This window comes from Mus pahari, chromosome X (genome assembly GCF_900095145.1).
Source record: "Mus pahari chromosome X, PAHARI_EIJ_v1.1, whole genome shotgun sequence".
Classification (NCBI taxonomy): domain Eukaryota; kingdom Metazoa; phylum Chordata; class Mammalia; order Rodentia; family Muridae; genus Mus; species Mus pahari.
The window spans coordinates 29,060,789-29,081,005 of NC_034613.1; the positions used below are offsets into that span (position 1 = coordinate 29,060,789).

At 43.9% G+C, this 20,217-nt stretch overlaps 1 protein-coding gene across 1 annotated transcript; it reads right to left on the reverse strand.

Moving 5' to 3' along the window:
- Positions 1–12,889: 12,889 nt before the first annotated feature.
- On the reverse strand, positions 12,890–19,708 carry LOC110314109 (rhox homeobox family member 1-like). Its single transcript, XM_021188574.1, has 5 exons — positions 19,576–19,708; positions 17,039–17,149; positions 16,490–16,874; positions 14,627–14,672; positions 12,890–13,127 (listed from the first exon to the last, which is right to left on the reverse strand). Exons 1-5 carry the CDS (start codon positions 19,697–19,699, stop codon positions 13,077–13,079), a joined length of 717 nt encoding a protein of 238 aa, XP_021044233.1. The 5' UTR covers positions 19,700–19,708; the 3' UTR covers positions 12,890–13,076.
- Positions 19,709–20,217: the final 509 nt, after the last annotated feature.

Genomic DNA, 20,217 nt, shown 5'->3' on the forward strand with positions numbered 1-20,217 from the left:
CACACACGCGCACACGCACACGCACACACACACACATGCACACACACACACACACACACACACACAAACACACAGATTCTTTAAAGTGATGATAAGATGTCTTAAGGACCTGAGTGCCACCCTCCAGCCACAAGACAGAAGGAACATGTTCATTCTCTAGCTTTGCCCTCTTACTTCCTTGCCCAGGCAAACAAACACATGTGTATGCACACAGCAAAGAATGTTTTTTTTTTAATTATTAAATGTATTTATTTATTGGGGATGTATGGATGCCACATCATTCATCTGGAGGTTACAGCACATACCGTGGGAATCCATCCTGACCTCGCATGTGGTCCCAGGGGGCAAACTTAGGCTACCACTTTTGGCGGCAAGGACTTTTACCCATTGGACCATCTTGCCAGCCAGCCCAGCAAATGGTTTCTTTAAAAGGTTTTTTTTTAAAAGCCCAGTGAAATGTGTAGGTGTATAGGTCAGTATAGTATAGGTGCCTGCTACCAAATCTGAACATCAGTGTTTGTTACATGGGGAGTGTGAGGATTGAGCTGATGTGGGTGAAATGTCTTCTAATTACATTGGCTTCATTTGCCTGGATATACAAATATGGACGCATACTAAATAAGTAAAAAGACTTCATTAAGAAATAATTATTTATTTTGTGCTTATGTATTATGCACACCACGTGCATGTATGGTAACTGCAGAGGCCAGAATAGGGTGTCGGATACCCTGGAACTGGAGTTATACAGATAATTATGAAGTGTCACATGGTTACTGGGAACCCCAAATGGGTGGAGATAGTAGAAAGTAGAAGCATTGTCCCAGATGATGAAGCTATTAACATTAAGGGTTCATTGGCCCCAGACCCTTCTGCTTCCTTCTGCTCCTCTATATCCTTCTGAATCTTGGGTTTTGCCCTATGGCTTTGAATACAGAGATGTGCTCCAAACCTTACTGCCCTCAAGCCTGTACCAGGAAACTGAGGAAGCCAAGCATAGAGAGGTAATAACTAGCACGAACAAAGCTCTATATTCCACCTTGACCTTTGCACACTGATGTCCAGTTTAAGTGTGTGGTTGTATTGGAGAAAGGAAAGATATGGAAGTTGACCTTTTGAGATAGGAATAGAGTTTACAGTTCTATATATGCCCTACAGCTGGACCTCCAAGTTACCAGAAACAAGGGGAGTTTCCATTGCAAAAACTTGGGGTTGTGGAACAGAGGTGAATATATATATATATATATATATATATATATATATATATATATATATATGTGTGTGTGTGTGTGTGTGTGTGTGTGTGTGTAAGAGAGCCCCCTCTCAAGGAATGTACAATAGGAAAATGTAATCCAATGGGCATAAAAATGAAACTTCTAGAAATTCCTTAAGAAAGATTTTGGCCTTTGGAGAACAGGGAGACCCCAAGGAATCAGACCTCCATGCCACAGAAAGAAATCCTGGGCCTACTATCCAGAAAAAATTGTGTCCTCTCCAGGTCTCCAGACCTTTGGGTTCTAACAAAACTCTTCTATCCATGCCAAATCCCCAACCAACTCTCCCAAAGAAACTATTTCACTTAACACACCTTGAACCAGAGTTCGTCTTCCTGCTGTCCGGGAAGTTGAGTGTGGGGTGCAGACAGCCTGGTTTCCTGAGGTCTTGAACCCTGGTGGGACCCGATGGGTGGGAATTCCCACCTACATGGGACGGTAGGTGTTCGACCATGTCTCCTGGACCCCTGGCTCCTGTGGAAGTTACCGCCCCCACAGCCCCCACAGGAGAGGGGTTATCAGCCAAGTAGGAACAGCACCAAGCCTTCCCACATGCAAATAAGGTTTTCCCCAAACTCTCAGTCCAAGCCAATGAGAGGTGCCTGCTGTCAAACCCTGAATCACCCCAGGAACTGTATATAAATCCATCCAGGGAATTAAAGGTATGTGAGAACTATTTCTTCGTTTGAGTCTTTTGTTCCAAGAGCTGTATGTAACGCTTGGGAAGAGATTTTTCTCTCTCGAAGAGCCACCCGAGGTCCCGCCGCAAAACTTACTGGATTTGTAGGCCCAGCCCGACCCAACTCAGTTCAGAGCGGCTTGGAGTACCCAGCTGGCAGAGACTTCATCTTCCTGCCTGCACTCACTTCCCTTCGCAGGAACTCTCGAGTCCGGCCTGGACAGAGACCTCCATGGAAAACCTCTGGTACCCAGGCCCACAGCTGAGGGATTCTCATCCTTGTTTTCTACTCTTAGTTGAAATCTTGTTGTCCATCACTTAATTATTCCCAGCTGGAAATAAGCCAGGATTTCTGGTTATGTTATGGTGTGTGGGGGGGGGGGTAGATTTTTTTTAAAGATTTATTTATTTATTATATGTAAGCTATCTTCAGACACTAGAAGAGGGTGTCAGATCTTTTTACAGATGGTTGTGAGCAACCATGTGGTTGCTGGGATTTGAACTCAGGACCTTTGGAAGAGCAGTCAGTACTCTTAACCACTGAGCCATCTCTTCAGCCCCAATGGTGGGGGGTAGTTAGCCCCCATCCCCACACTACATTGGGATGGGAACTAACCAACCTGTTAGTCTATTGCCTGACAAAACTCACTATGACCAGGAGCAACCCAAATTAATGTTAAAGGACTTATTAAAAAGTCTGGAACTTGTCTAATATACAAAACCTTTAACCTACACATTTCCCCTTATTTCTGATGCCTGCCATTCTGCCTTGTGGGTTAGCTCATTTGGACAACAGCGATATTTACTGAGCACCTGAGACCACTTGGAGGGCATGGTTTGACTAAATGTGCCTCTTCTGATGCTTTACAAACTTTTGTGTACCTTCTGCCTCAGGTATACCTATATAACGGGGAAAAGGAGAGAATGTGTTTTAATATGAATGCTGGATTACAAAGAAAACAGTAGCTATGTCCATCCTCATTCCACTCCTGACTGGCGTGGCAAAGCCAACTCAATAGCCACAGATGCCATCAGCCTTCATCCTAAGGCATAAAAATTTTAAGGAACAAAGTAGACAGGTTGATCAGGAACTAGAGGTACCAAAAGTTCTAATTCTGAATGAGAACAACAGTTAGATCTCTTGCAGAAGTGGTTCCACAATATCAGAGGCTTAGACTTAATTCTTAGGAGACAAAGGATGGTTTGGGAGAAACTCTATGTTTCTATGTTAATTGAGCAGGAGTAATTGGAAAAAAAACTTGCCATATTTGGGGAACACCTCCGAAAGATATTGGTACAAAGACATGAATCAGATAATTGGTACCATTTCTCTTGGTCCCTTGGCTAACTGCTCTGCTATCAGCACTTACTGGACCTTTAATTCTCATTCTAATTGGATTAATGTTGGGGTCCTTTATCTTAAATCCCATGGCCAATTATGTACAACAAAGGAATAATTCACTCAAATTAATGGTTCTTAGTATCTACCACACCTCTTTAGGTTGAGTCCATGATTTGACTCATTCACTAAGACCAGTGGGGAATGTAATAGGCCCCAGGGCCTTAACACAATTGAATTCTTTCAGACTATAAAACTCAGCATGTAGACAGTACTACCTGCCAAAATAAAAAAGAAGACCTAATTCGTCGAAGTCTGTAGCTCTGGGAAAGTCTCTAAATGGACTGACCTCGGTTTTGGCTTCTGTAGTTCTGCTTCTGGCTAACTGTTCTTGTTAACTAAAACATGTCAATCCAAGACACAGTTTTTGTATTTAAAAGCTTATCCTGAGAAAGGCTCAGTGCTACACTGTGATCCTGAACACCCAGTGTAGCAGCCTGCCAGAGAATAAAGACTTCCTGTTGTTTTAAATCCATATCCGATAGTCTTCTCTGGTGGTTACCCCCAAACACCAGTAAAATAAGCAAATAAATGTAATAAAAATATGAAAGAAAAACTGAGCCACTTGAGTCAGAAGCATAGCTTCTGGAGTTTAGGAGTTCAAGGCCAGTGGTACAAGAAAAAAAAAAATAACAAAACTGCATTCTCACTTTTGTGCTACCAGTGTGTCAATTGCATACCAATGCCAGCTCTGACACAGTGTTAAATCCACCTGCTTCAGTTTCAAAGCGAAAACACACCCACTTCTGCACCTCCGATTGGCATGTTTTTTTTTTTTTTCCTACCAGTTTAATGAGAGTCCATGTTTCTTATATTGTCACCAAGGAGAAAGAGGAACACACAGGCAGGCACAGGCAGCAAGTGGATTGAGGTTACAAAAGTTTAGTCCTAAGGAAGCTCAGATCTGAGAAAAAGCCATTTAAACCTTAACACAGATCCAATCTCGTGTGTATTATAGGGACATTCAGTTTCAATTAGCTTTTACTCTTTACATCGTGACTATGAAACTGCCCGGGAAAGGACACCTAAAGGACAGGCAGGAATATTTATTTATTTATTTATTTATTTATTTATTTATTTATTTATTTATTGAGTGCTAAGTGTGTCCATTTATTTATTTATTTATTTATTTATTTATTTATTGAGTGCTAAGTGTGTCCAACTTGCAGCCTGTAAGCTGCATGCATCCCAAGAAAACTACCAACATGTTAGTAGATGACGACAGGTCATTTAGCATTTTGCATTTACCAGGCCCAGTTGGCCTTGAACTTGCTATGAAGTGGAGGCTGGCCTGAAATATGCGAGCCTCCCATCCTTACCTCTCAAATTCTGGATGACAGGCTTGTGCCACTTTGCCTAGCTTTAGGGAGACTCTATCTGTGTACTCTTGCATTAGAAGCCACTTTATAGTTATCGCAAGAATGACTTAAGAGCTGCAGAATCAGCTCAGTGGTACAGCACTTGTCTAGCAAGGGCAAGGCCAAGGACATAGACCGCAGCCATGCCAGGCCTATTGGCATAAAGTTTCTTATATGTGATTGCAAGAGCTATTGAATGTAGAACCCCATGAATGTAATCCAAGCACTCTGGAACTGGAGACAGGAAGAACTGGAATTCAAGGCCAGTCAAAGTAATATGAGACATTGTCTCAAACAAACAAACAAACAAACAAAAAACTCAAACAAAACCAAATCCCACCAAAGGACATTTACATTCTCAAAACTTGAGCTTCATACTTTAAAAGCACAGCAGTCTCCCCAAATACTTCCGTTTTTAAATCTTCCCAGAATACTCTACTGGTTAAGTTCGTTGTTTTTTTTTGTTTGTTTGTTTGTTTGTTTGTTTTTTTTAAGCCTACTGGACACAAATTAGAGTCATTTGGGAAGAGATAACTTAATTGAAAAAAAGAGGCCCAATAAGTTTGGCTTATAGGTAAGATTGTGGGAGAATTTTACAAACTTCAAAGTTTGAAGCTGGGGGAGCCCAGCCCACTGTGGGCAATACAATTCCTAGGCAGGTGGTTCTTCATGGTGTAAGAAATCAGGCTGAACAAGCTATGGCCCTGGCATTCCCCTGTATTGGGGCATATGATCTTTGCAATATGAAGGGCCTCTCCTCCCATTGATGGCCGACTAGGCCATCCTCTGCTACATGGTAACTATTTTAGGGAAGTTCTGAACGCCCTCTATTCAACTAAGTTGTTGAACAAGCTTACAGCCTTGTTTCTCCCCTGCCATGTTTGCTTTTGCCCACCCCCTTTGGGACACTTCCCTCTAGCCTAGGTTGAAAAGGACCTTGAACTGTTTCTCCTGCTTCCACTTCCAAAGTGATGCAATTATAAAGATAGGGTCTCATATATCCTGGGCTGACCTAGAACTGGCTTTTGTAGCATATGATGACATCGAACTTTTGGCTCGTTTGTTTCCACCTCTTGACATCTGGGTATTGCTTGTGTGTACAACCACGCTGAGTTTCTGCTGGGGATTGAACCTAGGGTTGTATGCACACTGGGCACTCTACCAACTGAGCTACATGTCTGACTCCATCCCCTTTGAGAGAGGGTCTCTCTTTCTCTCTCCCTTTCATCATTTGGAATTGTGGGGCCGTTCCATATGGCATAATGTGCCCCATGATGTAAATGATACGAAGTGGAGTATCCTCCTAGTTGAAAAACCCATCTTCAGACTGCAGTAGATAGACAAGAGGATCAGGCTGGACATTAATTTTTCAAGACAGGGTCTCACTGTGTAGCTCTGCCTATCCTGGAACTCGCTACAAACTCACAGAAACCTGCCTGTCCCTGTCTTCTGATTGTTGGGATTAAAAACAGTTATTTGTGTGTTTGTGTGCATGCACACATGCTACAGCAAATGTGTGGAGGTGAGGGAACTGTTTGCAGGAGTAGACTTTCTCCACTAGCCCTGTCTCAGGAATTAACTCAAGTAGTCAGGACTACTGGCAAGTCCTTTACCCAATGAGCCATTTTGTCAATCCAAGGCTGGCTATTAAACAAGTTTTTCTTGAGGATGTCCAAGAATCATTCATCCTTCAAAACTTGCTGAACTAAAAAAAAAACAAAAGAACAAAAAAACAGGGGCTGGTGAGATGGCTCAGTGGGTAAGAGCACCCGACTGCTCTCCCGAAGGTCTGGAGTTCAAATCCCAGCAACCACATGGTGGCTCATAACCACCCGTTACAAGATCTGACGCCCTCTTCTGGAGTGTCTGAAGACAGCTACAGTGTACTTACATATAATAAATAAATAAATTAAAAAAAAAACAAAGAAAAAAAAACAATTATAAAAAAGGTTTGACATGTGCAGTCCACTTCTGCCCTGAGTAGCTGTAACAGGACAATTACTAAGCTCCTTAACATGGCTTTCAGACTCCAGACTATAGAGTTTAGGAACATATTATATGTGCGTATTATTTTTAAAAATTTGATGTATGTGTGTGTGTGTGTGTGTGTGTGTGTGTGTGTGTGAGAGAGAGAGAGAGAGAGAGAGAGAGAGAGAGAGAGAGAGAGCTTCCTGGTGCCAAAGGAGGCCAGAAGAGGGCCACACTGGAGTTGAAATTACAGGTGTTTGTGAGCTGTCAGAAGCCAGGAATTGAACTTGGTTCCTCTGCAAGAGGAACAAGCATTTGTAACCCCTGAGCCTTCACTCTGTCCTCAGCTTAGGAATAGCTAAGCTTACTAATTGAACTGGGCCAAAATTCACTAAAACCCACCAGCAGATCGCGTTTCTGCACACAGCACACACTATGGAGAAAACCTAATAAACACTCCACACAGTGCTACAGTACAGATAGGGCAATAAATCTGGGGACCTCAGAAAGGAGTACTGATTGCTGTGTATTCCTAGTCCAGTCTGGGATACGTAGTGAATACATCGGAGGCTAGGGCTACGGTAACAAGCCTGCCTCAAACAAAACAGAGGAGGAAAAAGAACCCCAAAATAGCACTAGAAATGTCTGGGGAAAATATTCAGAGTTCAAATTGTGCCCTATCTTCAAGGTATGTAGTTGAGCCATTCACTTTACTGCCATTCTTTATTCCAGATGTGTGCATGTGTGGGAGCACGTATATGCACAACAGTGTAGAAGCCCTTGGAGTTCAAAAGCATCAAATTTTCTGGAGAGTTGCAAGGGGCCATGGAGCCACGTGACCTTAATACTTTGAAGCAGAGTTCTCTGCAACAACAATATAACTTGCTCATAAGTACTAAACCATTTCTCTAGTCCTGACTTTTTTTTTATGATTGTATGTGTTCTGAGTACATACTGTGAAGGACAGAGGACAACTTTCTTGGAGTTTCCTCTCTCCTTTTATTCTGGAATTGAACTCAGAGTTTCATGCTTTTGCAGCAAGCACTCATATCCTCTGAGCCACCAGCTTCTAGATTGTTCTTCGTTCCAATTTTAGAAAAATTACCAATTTGTAAATGTTTTACCAACAACCACGCCATATACTTTGGATATCATTCTTAGTGAGGTAACCCAATCACAAAAGAAGTCACTAGATATGCACTCATTGATAAGTGGATATTAGTCTAGAAACTTAGAATACCCAAGATACAATGTGCAAAACACAAGAAAAAGAAGAAGGAAGACCAATGTGTGGATACTTCATTCCTCCTTAGAATAGGGAACAAAATACCCATGAAAGGAGTTACAGAGACAAAGTTTGGAGCTAAGATGAAAGTATGGACTATCCAGAGACTGCCCCACCTGGGGATCCAACCCATCATCAGCCACCAAACCCAGACACTATTGCACGTGCCAGTAAGATGTTGCTGAAGGGATCCTGATATTGCGGTCTCTTGTGAGGCTATGCCAGTGCCTGGAAAACACAGAAGCGGATGTTCACAGTCAGCTATTGAATGGAACACAGGGCCCCCAATGGAGGAGCTAGAGAAAGTACCCAAGGAGCTGAAGGGGTCTGCAACCCTATAGGTGGAACAACAATATGAACTAACCATTACCCCCTGAGCTCGTGTCTCTAGCTGCATATGTAGCAGAAGATGGCCTAGTCGGCCATCATTGGGAAGAGAGGCCCCTTGGTCTTGCAAACTTTATATGCCTCAGTACAGGGGAACAACAGGGCCATGAAGTGGGAGTGGGTGGGTAGGGGAGCAGGGGNGGGNGGGAGGGTATAGGGAACTCTTGGGAGAGCATTTGAAATGTAAATAAAGAAAATATCTAATAAAAAATAAAAATAAAAAAGAAGACATAAAAAATAATTATTGGAATCATAAAGTTGAGCATGGGGAAATAATTTGCAAGTTAGAATGGGTACTGGCCTCACTTCCACCCACCCAGAAGTATTCCCTAAGCAACAACACTGCTACACACAGGTACATTTCATCTACTCTGACACAGTAAATGGGAGGGGCAGGTTGGTTCCTTGTCTTTTTCTTTTTCCATTAGTCGCTTACAATTCTTTTGGTGAGATTCCCATTTGAAGTTTACTCAGTTTTGTTTATTACCCCCAAATGCCAATTTTCACTTTGCCAATATCAGATAGGGAACAAAATGTGAAGCTAGCTTATCCCTTTTTCAATTCCTCCACAAATTGATTAAATTTCACAAACATGGGGCAGGTACCAAGGAGAAAACTGTGAACCTTCTTGCTGCACCTTTTAGAATGATTGCTTGAGCACCTCATCTTCAGGTTCACCTTGGCCAATGGATTGGGCTTCGGGTTCAACACTTGTCCGCATTCCAGCTTCCTTTCTGAGGGAAATAAAACAAATGTTCAAGATTTTGTAATAGGTAAAATGAAATATAGTCAACTGGTGGTGACCCTCCTGCCTCTGTGCTAGGACCCTAAGAGCTGGGGACACTTAGCAAAGATGATAGGGGCCACCAAATGGGTCTCCTACAGCCTGTGACTATGGAGGGAAGGGAAGGAAGCCAAGGGGTCCCCAGACTTCAAGCCCCCTAGAGCAAGTGGTTTACCTCACAAAGATGTTGGGGAACTGAGTTCGTTGGAAGTTCAAGTTCAGCCGGCTGAAGGCTCTGCAGATCATGCTTAGGTCAGCATCGTCCTGCAAATGCTGGATCCTGGTTTCAGCCCGTATGGTTGGCCGGTCCTGGTCACCGTAGCCCTTTTTTTTGTCTTCATTTTTGGCTCCTGCACCCAGAAAGCCACTGTCTTCTCCTGACGCTCTTCCCAAATCAAATTTAGGCCAAATCTGGTCACCACCATCATTTCCTCCCCCAACATTGATCATAGGCGGCTTCATTTCTGAAAAGGATAAAGAGAGAAGAAGATGCCAAGAGGCAGATAGATAAACCTAAAGACATTCAGACCCCTGACATCCAAAGGCTGCCAGCAAGGAGTAGTAGCACCTGTGTCGTCTCTACTCTCTTATTCACTTGTGTACCTCATAAAACTTGTTTTTTTTTTTCCTTTGGGGGGAGGTATACCCTCCGAAATCCCCCAGAGGTTTCTTTGAGGAGTCGTGCCCACCAATTTCTCTATTGCAGCCCAAGTACCAACCTTTAGCTTTTTTCGAAGAAGCATCAATTCCGAGGCTCTGGTAGCTGGTGTCCTGGTGTTCGAACTTGCGGGGATGATCCATTTCAGGTGTCTGCTCCGCAAGATGGCAGTTGGGCCGTCCTCTCGCTGCGCCGCCACCAACGGTTCTGCTCCGCGCTTTGAAAGGCCAGCTTAAGGGGCTTGTAGCGACTATGACGTTCACAGGCTGATGATTGGACTGCTGTGACGTGTATGACGATGGCGATTGGATAACTTGCAGGAGCACTACACTGGTGATTGGACGGGCTAGACCATGCCTAAGGTTTGTGACTGGATGGGCTGGGATGATTTGGAGCTGCAGATTTGACTGTCTAAGGGATCCTGTCCCTGGGGATTGAACGGTGGTGACAGGCAGGACAGTGGGGGATTGGACAGGCTAGGAGACACATAAAGTTTGTGATTGTATGCGCTGTGATGCATTTGATGCTGCAGTTTGGATTGTCTAGAGGTCTTCTGTCCTTAGGGATTGGATCTGTGGGGAGGCACATTCACACAACCCTAGGGATTGGAGGGCTAGAACGTGCATATGTGCGATGCTGGGGATTGGGCAGATTGCAAAGGGCACGATGTTGTGGGGGTTCAGTGACAGGCTTCCGGGTGTGGTTTTTGGGAGGGAAAACCTGTGCCTTGTGGGGGGAGGGGCAGGAGAACGAGACTAAGGGTGAAAACTCGCGAGAGCCTCTGAGCTCGCAGAGAAAAGCCCAGCCTTCAAGGTGCGTGTGCGCATTTATAGTGTGCATGCGCGCATTTATAGTGTGCATGCGCGCATTTATAGTGTGCATGCGCATTCGTGGTGCGATGCCTTCCCGCCTCGAGCTACGTAGAACTGGAAGACCGAGTTTCCCCAAGCTCAGCTCTCTTGGAAGAAAGGATTTGCCTCAGGGTTCTGGCCCATTCTCTCCCAAAGTGTCTAAGTTGTAAATAAGAGGAGACAATCAGGCAGCAGCTTACGAGCTAAAAGAGTTTGCCCAACCACATATGAGAAGCTGAGGGCACAAAGCAAGGCAAGGGGTCCAGGAAAAAGTACAGCCAGACAAGCCGCTGCAGGGAGAAGCAAGCAAGCAGTTCAAAGCCAAGAGCATGCACTTAGCTGGGGCATTCTGACCGTGAGTTTCTAGAACTGGGTTAGGTACTTCTCCAGAGGACTTTTCACTGGTAGAAAAGGAGGGCAGGGGGGCAGTTCCACGTTAAACCAGCAATGGGGCCGGCTGAGACAAGATGGAGGAAACTTTGCTTTGGCACGGTAATCAGATAAGAAGCGCACAGACGGGCTGGTAAGATGGCTCAGTGGGTAAGAAGCACCCGACTTCTCTTCCGAAGGTCCGGAGTTCAAATCCCAGCAACCACATGGTGGCTCATAACCATCCGTAACAAGATCTGACTCCCTCTTCTGGAGTGTCTGAAGACAGCTACAGTGTANTTACATATAATAAATAAATAAATCTTTAAAAATAAAAAGAAGCACACAGACATATAGAATAGTGATTTGAATCTGGGAAGTTAGAAAACACATCCTCCTCAACGATCATTTCCTAATTTTTTTTTTCAAAAACAGGAATGTGGGTGACAGGAAGTCCTTAGATAACAATAGAAGTAACCAAAAAGGAGAATAAGTATTTGAAACTAGAATGCCCAAATCTACTACTTTGCTGAAATTTTAGTATTAACACCAAAATGAGACACTATCCTTCACCAACCACTGAGGCTGCTAAACAAATCAATTCTTGCTGGGAAGGACAGGATAGGATGTGTAGAAAATAGAACCTTGTGTATTACCTGTGACTTTAAAACATGCCCTGGCTCCCGTGAAAAACATGAACAAAAGCCCCAACAACCTATAGATTTGCAGTCCAATCTGCCCATTTCACTTATGGGTAAACACTCAGATGAACTGGGAGCAGAGCCTACACAGACCCTTGGAAACCACATTCATGGCAGCATTGGTCATAGTAGCTGGCAATGAATGTACTCTTGCGTCCTTTGGTGAGTGAGCTGCTGAAAAGTGAAATATAACTATACAGGAGGGAATATTTGATGTGTATTATGTTATATACATTATTTATAATGCGATACATATATGGGGATGTTCATTATTGATGCTTAAAAAAGAATGAAATCCTGGGCTCTATCTTCAGCATTGCACACTACAAATCAAAAGAAAAGCTTCTGAAATGAAACAAAGTTTTTTTTTGTTTTTTTNTTTTTTTGTTTTTTTGTTTTTTTTGGTTTCTTGAAACAGAGGTTTTGCTGTATTCCCCAGGCTGGCCACATCTTCTGGATTCTCATGCATCCACATGCCTATTTGTAGGAGTCTAGGCTTGCAACATTATTCCTGTCACATTACATTATAGCTGAATCTTGCTGCAAGAATGAAAAAAAAAAAAAAAAAGGAAAGCAAGAAAGATTCAAGTAAAGTAGTCTGTTTCCGAGATACAAGAACCATATAGTTTAGACAGACCTCAAGTAATGTGGGGGTCTGCTCTGGGAAGGAGGAGACAATATGGCTTCTGGATCAGAGCTGTGAAACAAGAGAGAAGAATTGGATGGGATGGAGTCTAGTGTCCCTTTGAAGCAGCAGGACCCGACCCCTGCCAGAGTAGCTGTCAGTGCCCTGTGTGCCACATAAAGGGAAGGCAGGGAAAAGAAGTGGAAAGAGCCTAGATATACTTGGGCTGGCTGCTGCTTCTGCTCTTGCGAATAACATCATAGGAAGTTTCTTTTCAAGTTCAGGTTTGAAATGAAATTCTCAGCTTCATCAGAATCAGCTTTGCCTGGAGAATTACTGTCTTTCCCTAGCGACTTGTCCTGCCTCTCTTGCCCATGGTCGGGGTGGGGTGAGGGACATCTTACCTCTCACACTAGGGATTGGTCTTGAGATACACAGCACTGTCACCTCATGGAAGAAGGACTTTGTCATCCTGTTTAAAGGACAGTTTCTGATAATGGAAACCAGATTTTTTACAGAAGACACATGAATAAACAATGTCGAGAATTCACCTCTTTATTGAAAGCACAAGTGCTGAGAGGATATGGCTGAAACAATAGGTTGGTGGGGGGGCGGGGGGTGGAGGAGGGGGGATAGCCTCTGCATCTGGCTCCTAGGCAAGGGCTAACTTCGAGACCCCTCCACAATCTTCAGGGAAAGGTGCTGTGCTTATCAGGAGGAGGAACACCTCTGAGCCTTTGTTTATGGATTGTGATATTTCCTATATTCTGCTCTTCTCTTTTGAAACCAATTCTATAACAGGAGAAAAAGAAATCAGCTTACTCTATAGTAAATAATTAGAGGAGAAAAATGAAAAACAACCCCCTTTTCAGTCAGAAGATCCCTTTTCCTCATTGTTTGAATTTTGTGAGGGGACAATATCCCTAGCAGTACAAAATAGTCCCTAGGCAAATGTCCAAATGCCACATGCCCTCTCCCCCTCTCTATCATCCTGCACACTGGAAGACATTAGCAGCAGCATTTTCAGGCAGATGCAGCAGCATGCACCAGGGAATTATAATGCTGGGTGCCTTGATCTGTGTGGCTTCACTAGGCAATTCAAAACAGCAAGAGAACCAGGCATTTGGACTCTATGCTTTCCACATTACCACAGTCTCTGTTTAACCAATCAGCTTTATGAGTGCTGGGCCCTGCCTGTAAGCACTGAAATTGTCCTTGTAAGGACTGAGTTTGTATTTAACTTTTAGTACTTCAAATCATTTAGTCATGGAGCCCCTGGCTACACTAATTTCAATGACTTATGCATTACAACCCCAGTGGGATGTCTCCATAGAGACAATCTACTTAAAGTATAGCCATGTTAAAAGGAGTTGTACAAGATAGATATTTACTTATTTCTATATCTCATCAATCTATATATAACTGATAGAAGTATGTGCACATATAACAAACACATATGTACTTTGTAACTTAAACACATAATTTATCTATTGGTTAAGTGTGTGTGATATGTATGCATTTAGGGATTGAAAGTAGCTCTGTAGTCATCTTTGTTCCTTTAGGAAGTTGTGTTCCATCTTGAAATGAGTCATTTCTGTATTCGAAGGCTATCTTATTTCCCCCTTTCCTTTATCTACAATGATCACAAAGTTCTAAAGTCAAACTGACAGGGCTAGAGAGATGCTTCAGTAGGAAAGTACACCTGCTGCTTGTACAAAGGTGTTTGCTTCCAAGTACCCACACTGGCTCACAACTACCTGTAACTCCAGCTCAAGATGATGTAATGTTCTCTTCTGGTCTCCAGCACCCACAGATATTTCAGATACATGGACATACATAAATGTAAAGAAATTAAAAAAAAATAACAACAACCTTTAAAAGGGTAATTTGAGGGCTGGAGAGAGATGATTCAGCAGTTAAAAGTGCTGGTTGGTTTTCTAAAGGACCTGGATTGGATTCCCAGGGCCCATATGATGGCTCATAGCCATCTAGAACACCAGTTCCACGCAATCTGACTTCCTATTCTGGCCTCTCGGGGCACGAAGCCTGTGCTTTACAGATGTAAACAAAAGCAAAACAGCCATGCACATAAAATATCATCATCATAATAATAATTTTTAAAAGGTAGTTTTGAAATAGTGTGAAGTCAAGAACCAAACAAGCAAACAAACAAAAAAGCCAAGACAAGAACAACAAAATCCCCAGCAACTTTCTGGACAGAGCAGAGCCATCCTAGAGCTGAAGCAAGTTCTAGAACGGCTGCTCTGTCAAGTTGCCTTGTCTTTACTTACCCGCACTTTGGCTTCACACACACCCAGACACACTGCCAGCCGTTTTCTGAGGGGAAAAATGGCAAAGGTTCAGCCTTCAACATCACAGATGGAATAAATTGTGCATAGGATACTTCACATTTGTTTTTAAAAATGTTTGTACCATCTTTCCAGTTTCTGCAACATTCACCTTGAAGATTTTTGAGGCTTAAAAACATTCTACCAGTGATTGTATTTCATCAACACACCATTAACAGGCATAAAAGCCAGTCACATCCCTAGTAACTAACTTGAAAAACAGTAATATAGACAGAAAAAAAGGAAGGAGGCTCCTAAGACTGGGTGTGCAGATGAAAGGATGTGCCGAAAGCAAAAAACCCAACAACGACAACAAAAACCCAACAAAATCTCACAAGAAAAACTTGTGTGATGCTCTTTGTCAGGACAGGAGGATAAACTCAAACAAAAGAAGATAGACTGATGGAAAGCATTCAAGGATTTCTGATATTCATTCAGTTAACATATGGGGTATCAACCCTGCAAGAGAGTGATATGTTACATTTATTTATTTGCTCTTTCGGGGCCAGGGTGCACCTGTGGAGGTCAGAGGACAGCTAATGGACTGTAGTTCTCTTCTGGTGTGTGTATGCTAGTGAATTTGGGCTCTCAGGCTTAATGTCAAGTGCTTTTATCCACAAAGAAAACCTAAGAGAAAAACAAACACAGGCAAGGTACAGTACGTCTGAGATTCTTGCATTAAATGGACCCTGAGCTGGTCTGGAACTCATAATGTAAATGAGGCCAATCCTGCACTTCTGTTCTATCTGCCTTTACCTCCCAATTATTGAGGGGTTACAGATGATTTTTTTTTCTTTTTTGAGACAGTATACTACTCTGTAGCCTAGGCTAGCCTGGAACTTACCACTGTAGTCACATTGGTCCATCCACTGTCTCACCTATAGGCAGAAATCCCATGTTCAATACTGAATCTTGTTTTATGGAGAATATTTTTTGGAGGGGCAGAAATTTTAATGGGATGCCAAGAGACAGTGATTGAGAGAAATGTGCCAATATCTATAATTGTGCAATTTAAGAAACACGTGATGTACAGATGTACCAAAACTTTGGTTTTTAAAAAACATGTATATTTCATGTGTGTGAATGTTTTGCCTGCATGTATGTATGTATCTCATATTCCTGCCTCGTGCCCAAGGAAGTCAGAAGAGAGATTAGATGCCCTGGAACAGGAGTTACAGATGGGTGTAACCTGCCATGTGGGTGCTGGGAATTAAACCTGGATCCTCTGCAAGAAGAACAAGTGCTCTTAACTGCTAAGCCATGTTGCCAGCCCTGGATGTATGAAAATTTTAGACGAAGGTACAATGTCACTCCATACTATCCCACGTACACTGCATGCTTCTCACATCTGTTGTTTTTTTTTTTTAAAGACCTCATATCAACAGATACTGCCCAGTTTGACAGAATTAAATATTATCTGAACATTTCTTTAATCCAATTTTTGCTAACTCCTACCCATCACCCAGAACCCTAGTGCTGGAGGATGGGGTCTGACAGCCTGCATTTTGTAAGTGACTTTAATTTCAACATGGCAAGAGAGGGGCACAGGGAAAGGTTCTTGCTGGCAAACCTCGTGGCCTGAGTTCGACCCTGGGAGTCGCCTGGTAGAGAGAGAACTTATTTCCCTAGTTTTCCTGGTACCGCAGTACATAAAATGTGGCAAACACACAACCGAATAAATGAATAAAAATTAAACATAATAAATCATTTTAAATGGAGCAACAGGGGCACCAGGAGGAAATGCATAAACATTTCTGGATTACATGCGCCCAGCAAATAGGACATCGAGTCAGCCTATTTGCTCACCTGTCTTCTGCAGTGATGTATTGAGTGCGCTGGAAAACAAGCTCCAGCTCCTGTAGCTGCCAGCGGGCGAACCTGTTGCTGGAGCCACATTTGCCCTTCGGCAGTGGCCCAGGCTGCGCAACCCGGGGGCCATTCATACTACAGGAAACCGGCTGCTGAAGCTGCTGCGCATTCTCCCAGACACGGCGACTGGCACCATGGCCTTCTCGGGTCCAGCGAATCAAGTAGCCTGCAGCACCAGTAGCAGGCCCACCTTGTCTACTTAATGCCGCGGCTGCTGCTGCTGCTGCTGCTGCTACTACTACTCCCGACCGAGGCAGGCCCCGTCCACTCTCTCCCTCATTTCTTCCCTCTCCAGCCAGCAAGACCCTCAGTGTCTTCACACCTTAAGTGGGGAAACAGAAAAACCAGGCGTCAGGGCCTAGGCTGGTGCGGAGGTGTCATGGAGTCACGGCAAAGCCTGTGGCGCACAGTGGCAGTTCAGTCCCCGTATGGGACGATCCTCCCCTCGTGGATATCGTCCACCCACCCTTCCCATCACTCACTGACCATTCGCATTTCCCTCATCCTCAGGTCTTATACGAAGCACGTAACTGATGCTTTGACGCTCCATGTTCCGAAAGTCGTCAAAGCGGCTTGCGGCTTGTGTGTCTGTCAAGCCTGAACTGGAGCCCCCTACAGCGTGGAAAAGCTGAGCATCTCCACCAGGAAAGCCCATCTTCCGGCCTGGTTAGTACAGCATCCAATCATGCGAGCGCACGCAGTTCTGGCTTCCGGTTACCCTCCTGTTGCTATGGGCTGAGACCCTGAATTGCGAAATTGGGGGCAGATTAGAGCTGCAATGAGCGGGAATTATTTGAAGGAAATCATGGCCCGTGGACATGTTGGGTCTAGAAAGGGCTTCCTTCCACTTTGCATCTTAGCTGAGTCCTCGGCCTTGCTTAATTACCTTCCTAGGGAAGGGATGGCAGTTCACCGAGGGAACCCATTTGCAGGGAATAAGAAAAGATCCCCCGGTAGCTCCGGAGGCCTTGCGCAAATGTGAGGACAATACCGCTTGGTCTACTTCTCCANATTGGGTCCTTGGTCCTTGGCACAGACTGGATGTTAAGCTAATGCGTCTATCTGGGAAGTTCTTCCTTAGGCTTTCACAGAAAGTGAAGCACACATTGTGTATCCTGTTTCCGCGTCGGCCTTTACGGGCGCTTGGACAGGATCGCAGGCCCTGCTGGCTCAGCAGACAGAGCAGAGGACTCACCTTCTCCAGGGCTAATGGGCGCGGGATGGAGGCGGGGGTGTAGCGGAGATGGGACATGAGACTTTAGTAGCACTTTGATAAGTGCTGGTAAAAACTGAGAATTTTCATGTGTGTTGAACTTCCTCACATTTGTTTAGAACACACACACACACACACACACACACACACACACGTGCACACACACACTGAAAAATCAGTGTCAAGAACAGGCTTTTGTGCCTTGGTCTCCATCCCAGAACTGTCAGTCAAGCAGCCCCTTCACTGACCTGTGGCTAGTCTGATTCTGTGGCAGCCACCTTTCCCCAACTCATCTGTTCTGGTTACCATGAGACTAAAGGGGCCCTTAAAAAACTAGTCTATCTCCAGTCGTTTCCATGTCTGAGCTGGCAATATTTGGGAACCCTGATGGTGGAGTAAGAATTGTTCTCCCAGAAAAAGAGTACCTCACAGTTTAGATAACTGCTTGTATACTAAAACACACACACACACACACACACACACACACACACACACACACTTTTTCTTTTCTGGCCTTTGTCTTTACCTAAATCCTGAAACTGTTCTTGGCAAGGTGCTGGAATCATGAGAGTTTTTCTCTCTAGTATGACCACAGTCATAGAGACACTGATTTCTGGGCAGGGGGCATAGCTTAGTTGACAGTGTCCTTGTGCCACATAAGTAATATCATGGCTTAGAGCCCCTGAACTCCATGAAGTTGGCATAGTGTTTTCCAGTAACCTGGGAGTGTGGGGAGCTGTGTACATGGAAGCACAGGCATTAAAATCAGAGCTTTAGAGTCTTCACCTTGGCTACAGGATGTGTTTGAGATCGATTTGAAATATTTGAAACTCTTTTGGAGGTGGGGGTGGGAAGACATCTATTTCCTACCTTTAGTTGTTGTTTTGACTTTTTGATACAGGGTCTATCTATGTAGTTCTGACGTCCTGGAACTGTTGTAGCTTGTCAAAAGACTCTCACTCACACAAAGACCACAGACACCGTCATTGTTGCAAAACGCATGAGGATTTTATTTATTTAACAATGTTGGAGAGCCCCCTCTCAGCACGCAGACCGAGGAGAGACCCAGAACAAAGAAAGAACACACTGTTTATACCTTTGTAAGGGCCGGCTATAGGCACCAGGGTAGTCTGGCTTATTTTAATTGGTGTAGCCAATAACCTTTTTAGGCATTGGTTGGTTTGTATAGGGTGACTCTCATTTTGTCTGTCTTTGAGGTTTTTAGTGGAGGCAGGGCAGGGGAATTGTTAATCTTGTTTTGGAAGCTTAGTAATTTTGACCGTTAAAACTATGTTTCTATATTTGTTTAGTCAGCCAGCTTTTTATTTGACTCTGTACTTGCCCTGCTAGTACAGTTTGGGAAGTCTTTTTGAAGAGGGGAGGTATGGGGTAGTCTTGAATTTATTTATGATATTACAGAACTTACTATACAGATACAGGAATATATTTAAGTTTCTAGTACTAGGCAAGGGCTTCCTCCCATTGAGTGCAGCTTAAGTACAATTTGTTTCTGACAAGGTATGCATGTCACTACTTCATCCTTAGGGTTACTATGCCATGCTGGTCATTGATGTGGTTCATAGGCATCATAGTTGAGTAGAATAGTGGATGGCCTCCCTCTCTTGTAAGTTTGCATGAAACCTTCTTGTACAATGAAATTTAGCTCTTAGGAAGTGGGTTTTTAGGTCAGTTCCAGCTCAGGGGTCTCTGGGCCTGTGTCTGAAGTGCTTGGTGTCTTGTATCCCCCCTGATGCCAGGGCTCTTCCCAAACTCTGGACACTGTTCAGTTGCCTGCCCTACTGTGTCTCACCAGTGTAGGTTGGTTTCCCTAAGTTCTTTAGCCACACAGAAGTCTCTTGCATCTTCTTGGTGTGGCAGCCAAAGGTCAATGCTGCCCTGTGTAACGTATGACCTTTGCCCTTTGTGACTGCCATGGGGTTGGAGGAGTCCTAGGGTAATGGTCCAGGTGGCAGATAAGTCTTTGTCATTTTAAAAGATACAGAGGCAGTTTAGATTATACTTCCTGTTCTAATTCATCCTTCTCAGATCCCTGATAGTTATTGTACTGGCTGGTTTTGTGAATCGGCTTGACACAAGCTGGAGTAATCACAGAGTAAGGAGCCTCCGTTGAGGAAATGCCTCCATGAGATCCAGGAGGCATTTTCTTTTTTCTTTTCTTTCTTTTTTTCCGAGCATTTTCTTCAGTAGTAACCAAGGGGGGAAGAGCCCAGCCCATTGTGGGTGGTGCCATGCCTGTGCTGATAGTCCTGGGTTCTGTAAGAAAGCAGGCTGAGCAAGCCGGGGGAAGCAAGCCAGTAAGTAACATCCCTCCATGGTCTCTGAATCAGTTCCTGCCCTGTGTGAATTCCTGTCCTGTCTTCCTTTGGCAATGAACAGCAATGTGCAAATGTAAGCTGAATAAACCCTTTCCTCTCCAACTTGCTTTTTGGTC

Excerpts from the sequence above, each read along its gene's own strand:
- LOC110314109 (XM_021188574.1), bottom strand. The coding sequence starts at position 19,699 with ATGGCAGTCACAAAGGGCAAAGGTCATACGTTACACAGGGCAGCATTG. Across the intron at positions 17,150-19,575 it reads AGGGAAACCAACCTACACTG|GCTTGACAGACACACAAGCC; the intron begins GTGAGACACAGT and ends GCTCCAGTTCAG. Across the intron at positions 13,128-14,626 it reads TGTGTGAAGCCAAAGTGCGG|AATTGGTTTCAAAAGAGAAG; the intron begins GTAAGTAAAGAC and ends CTCCTGTTATAG.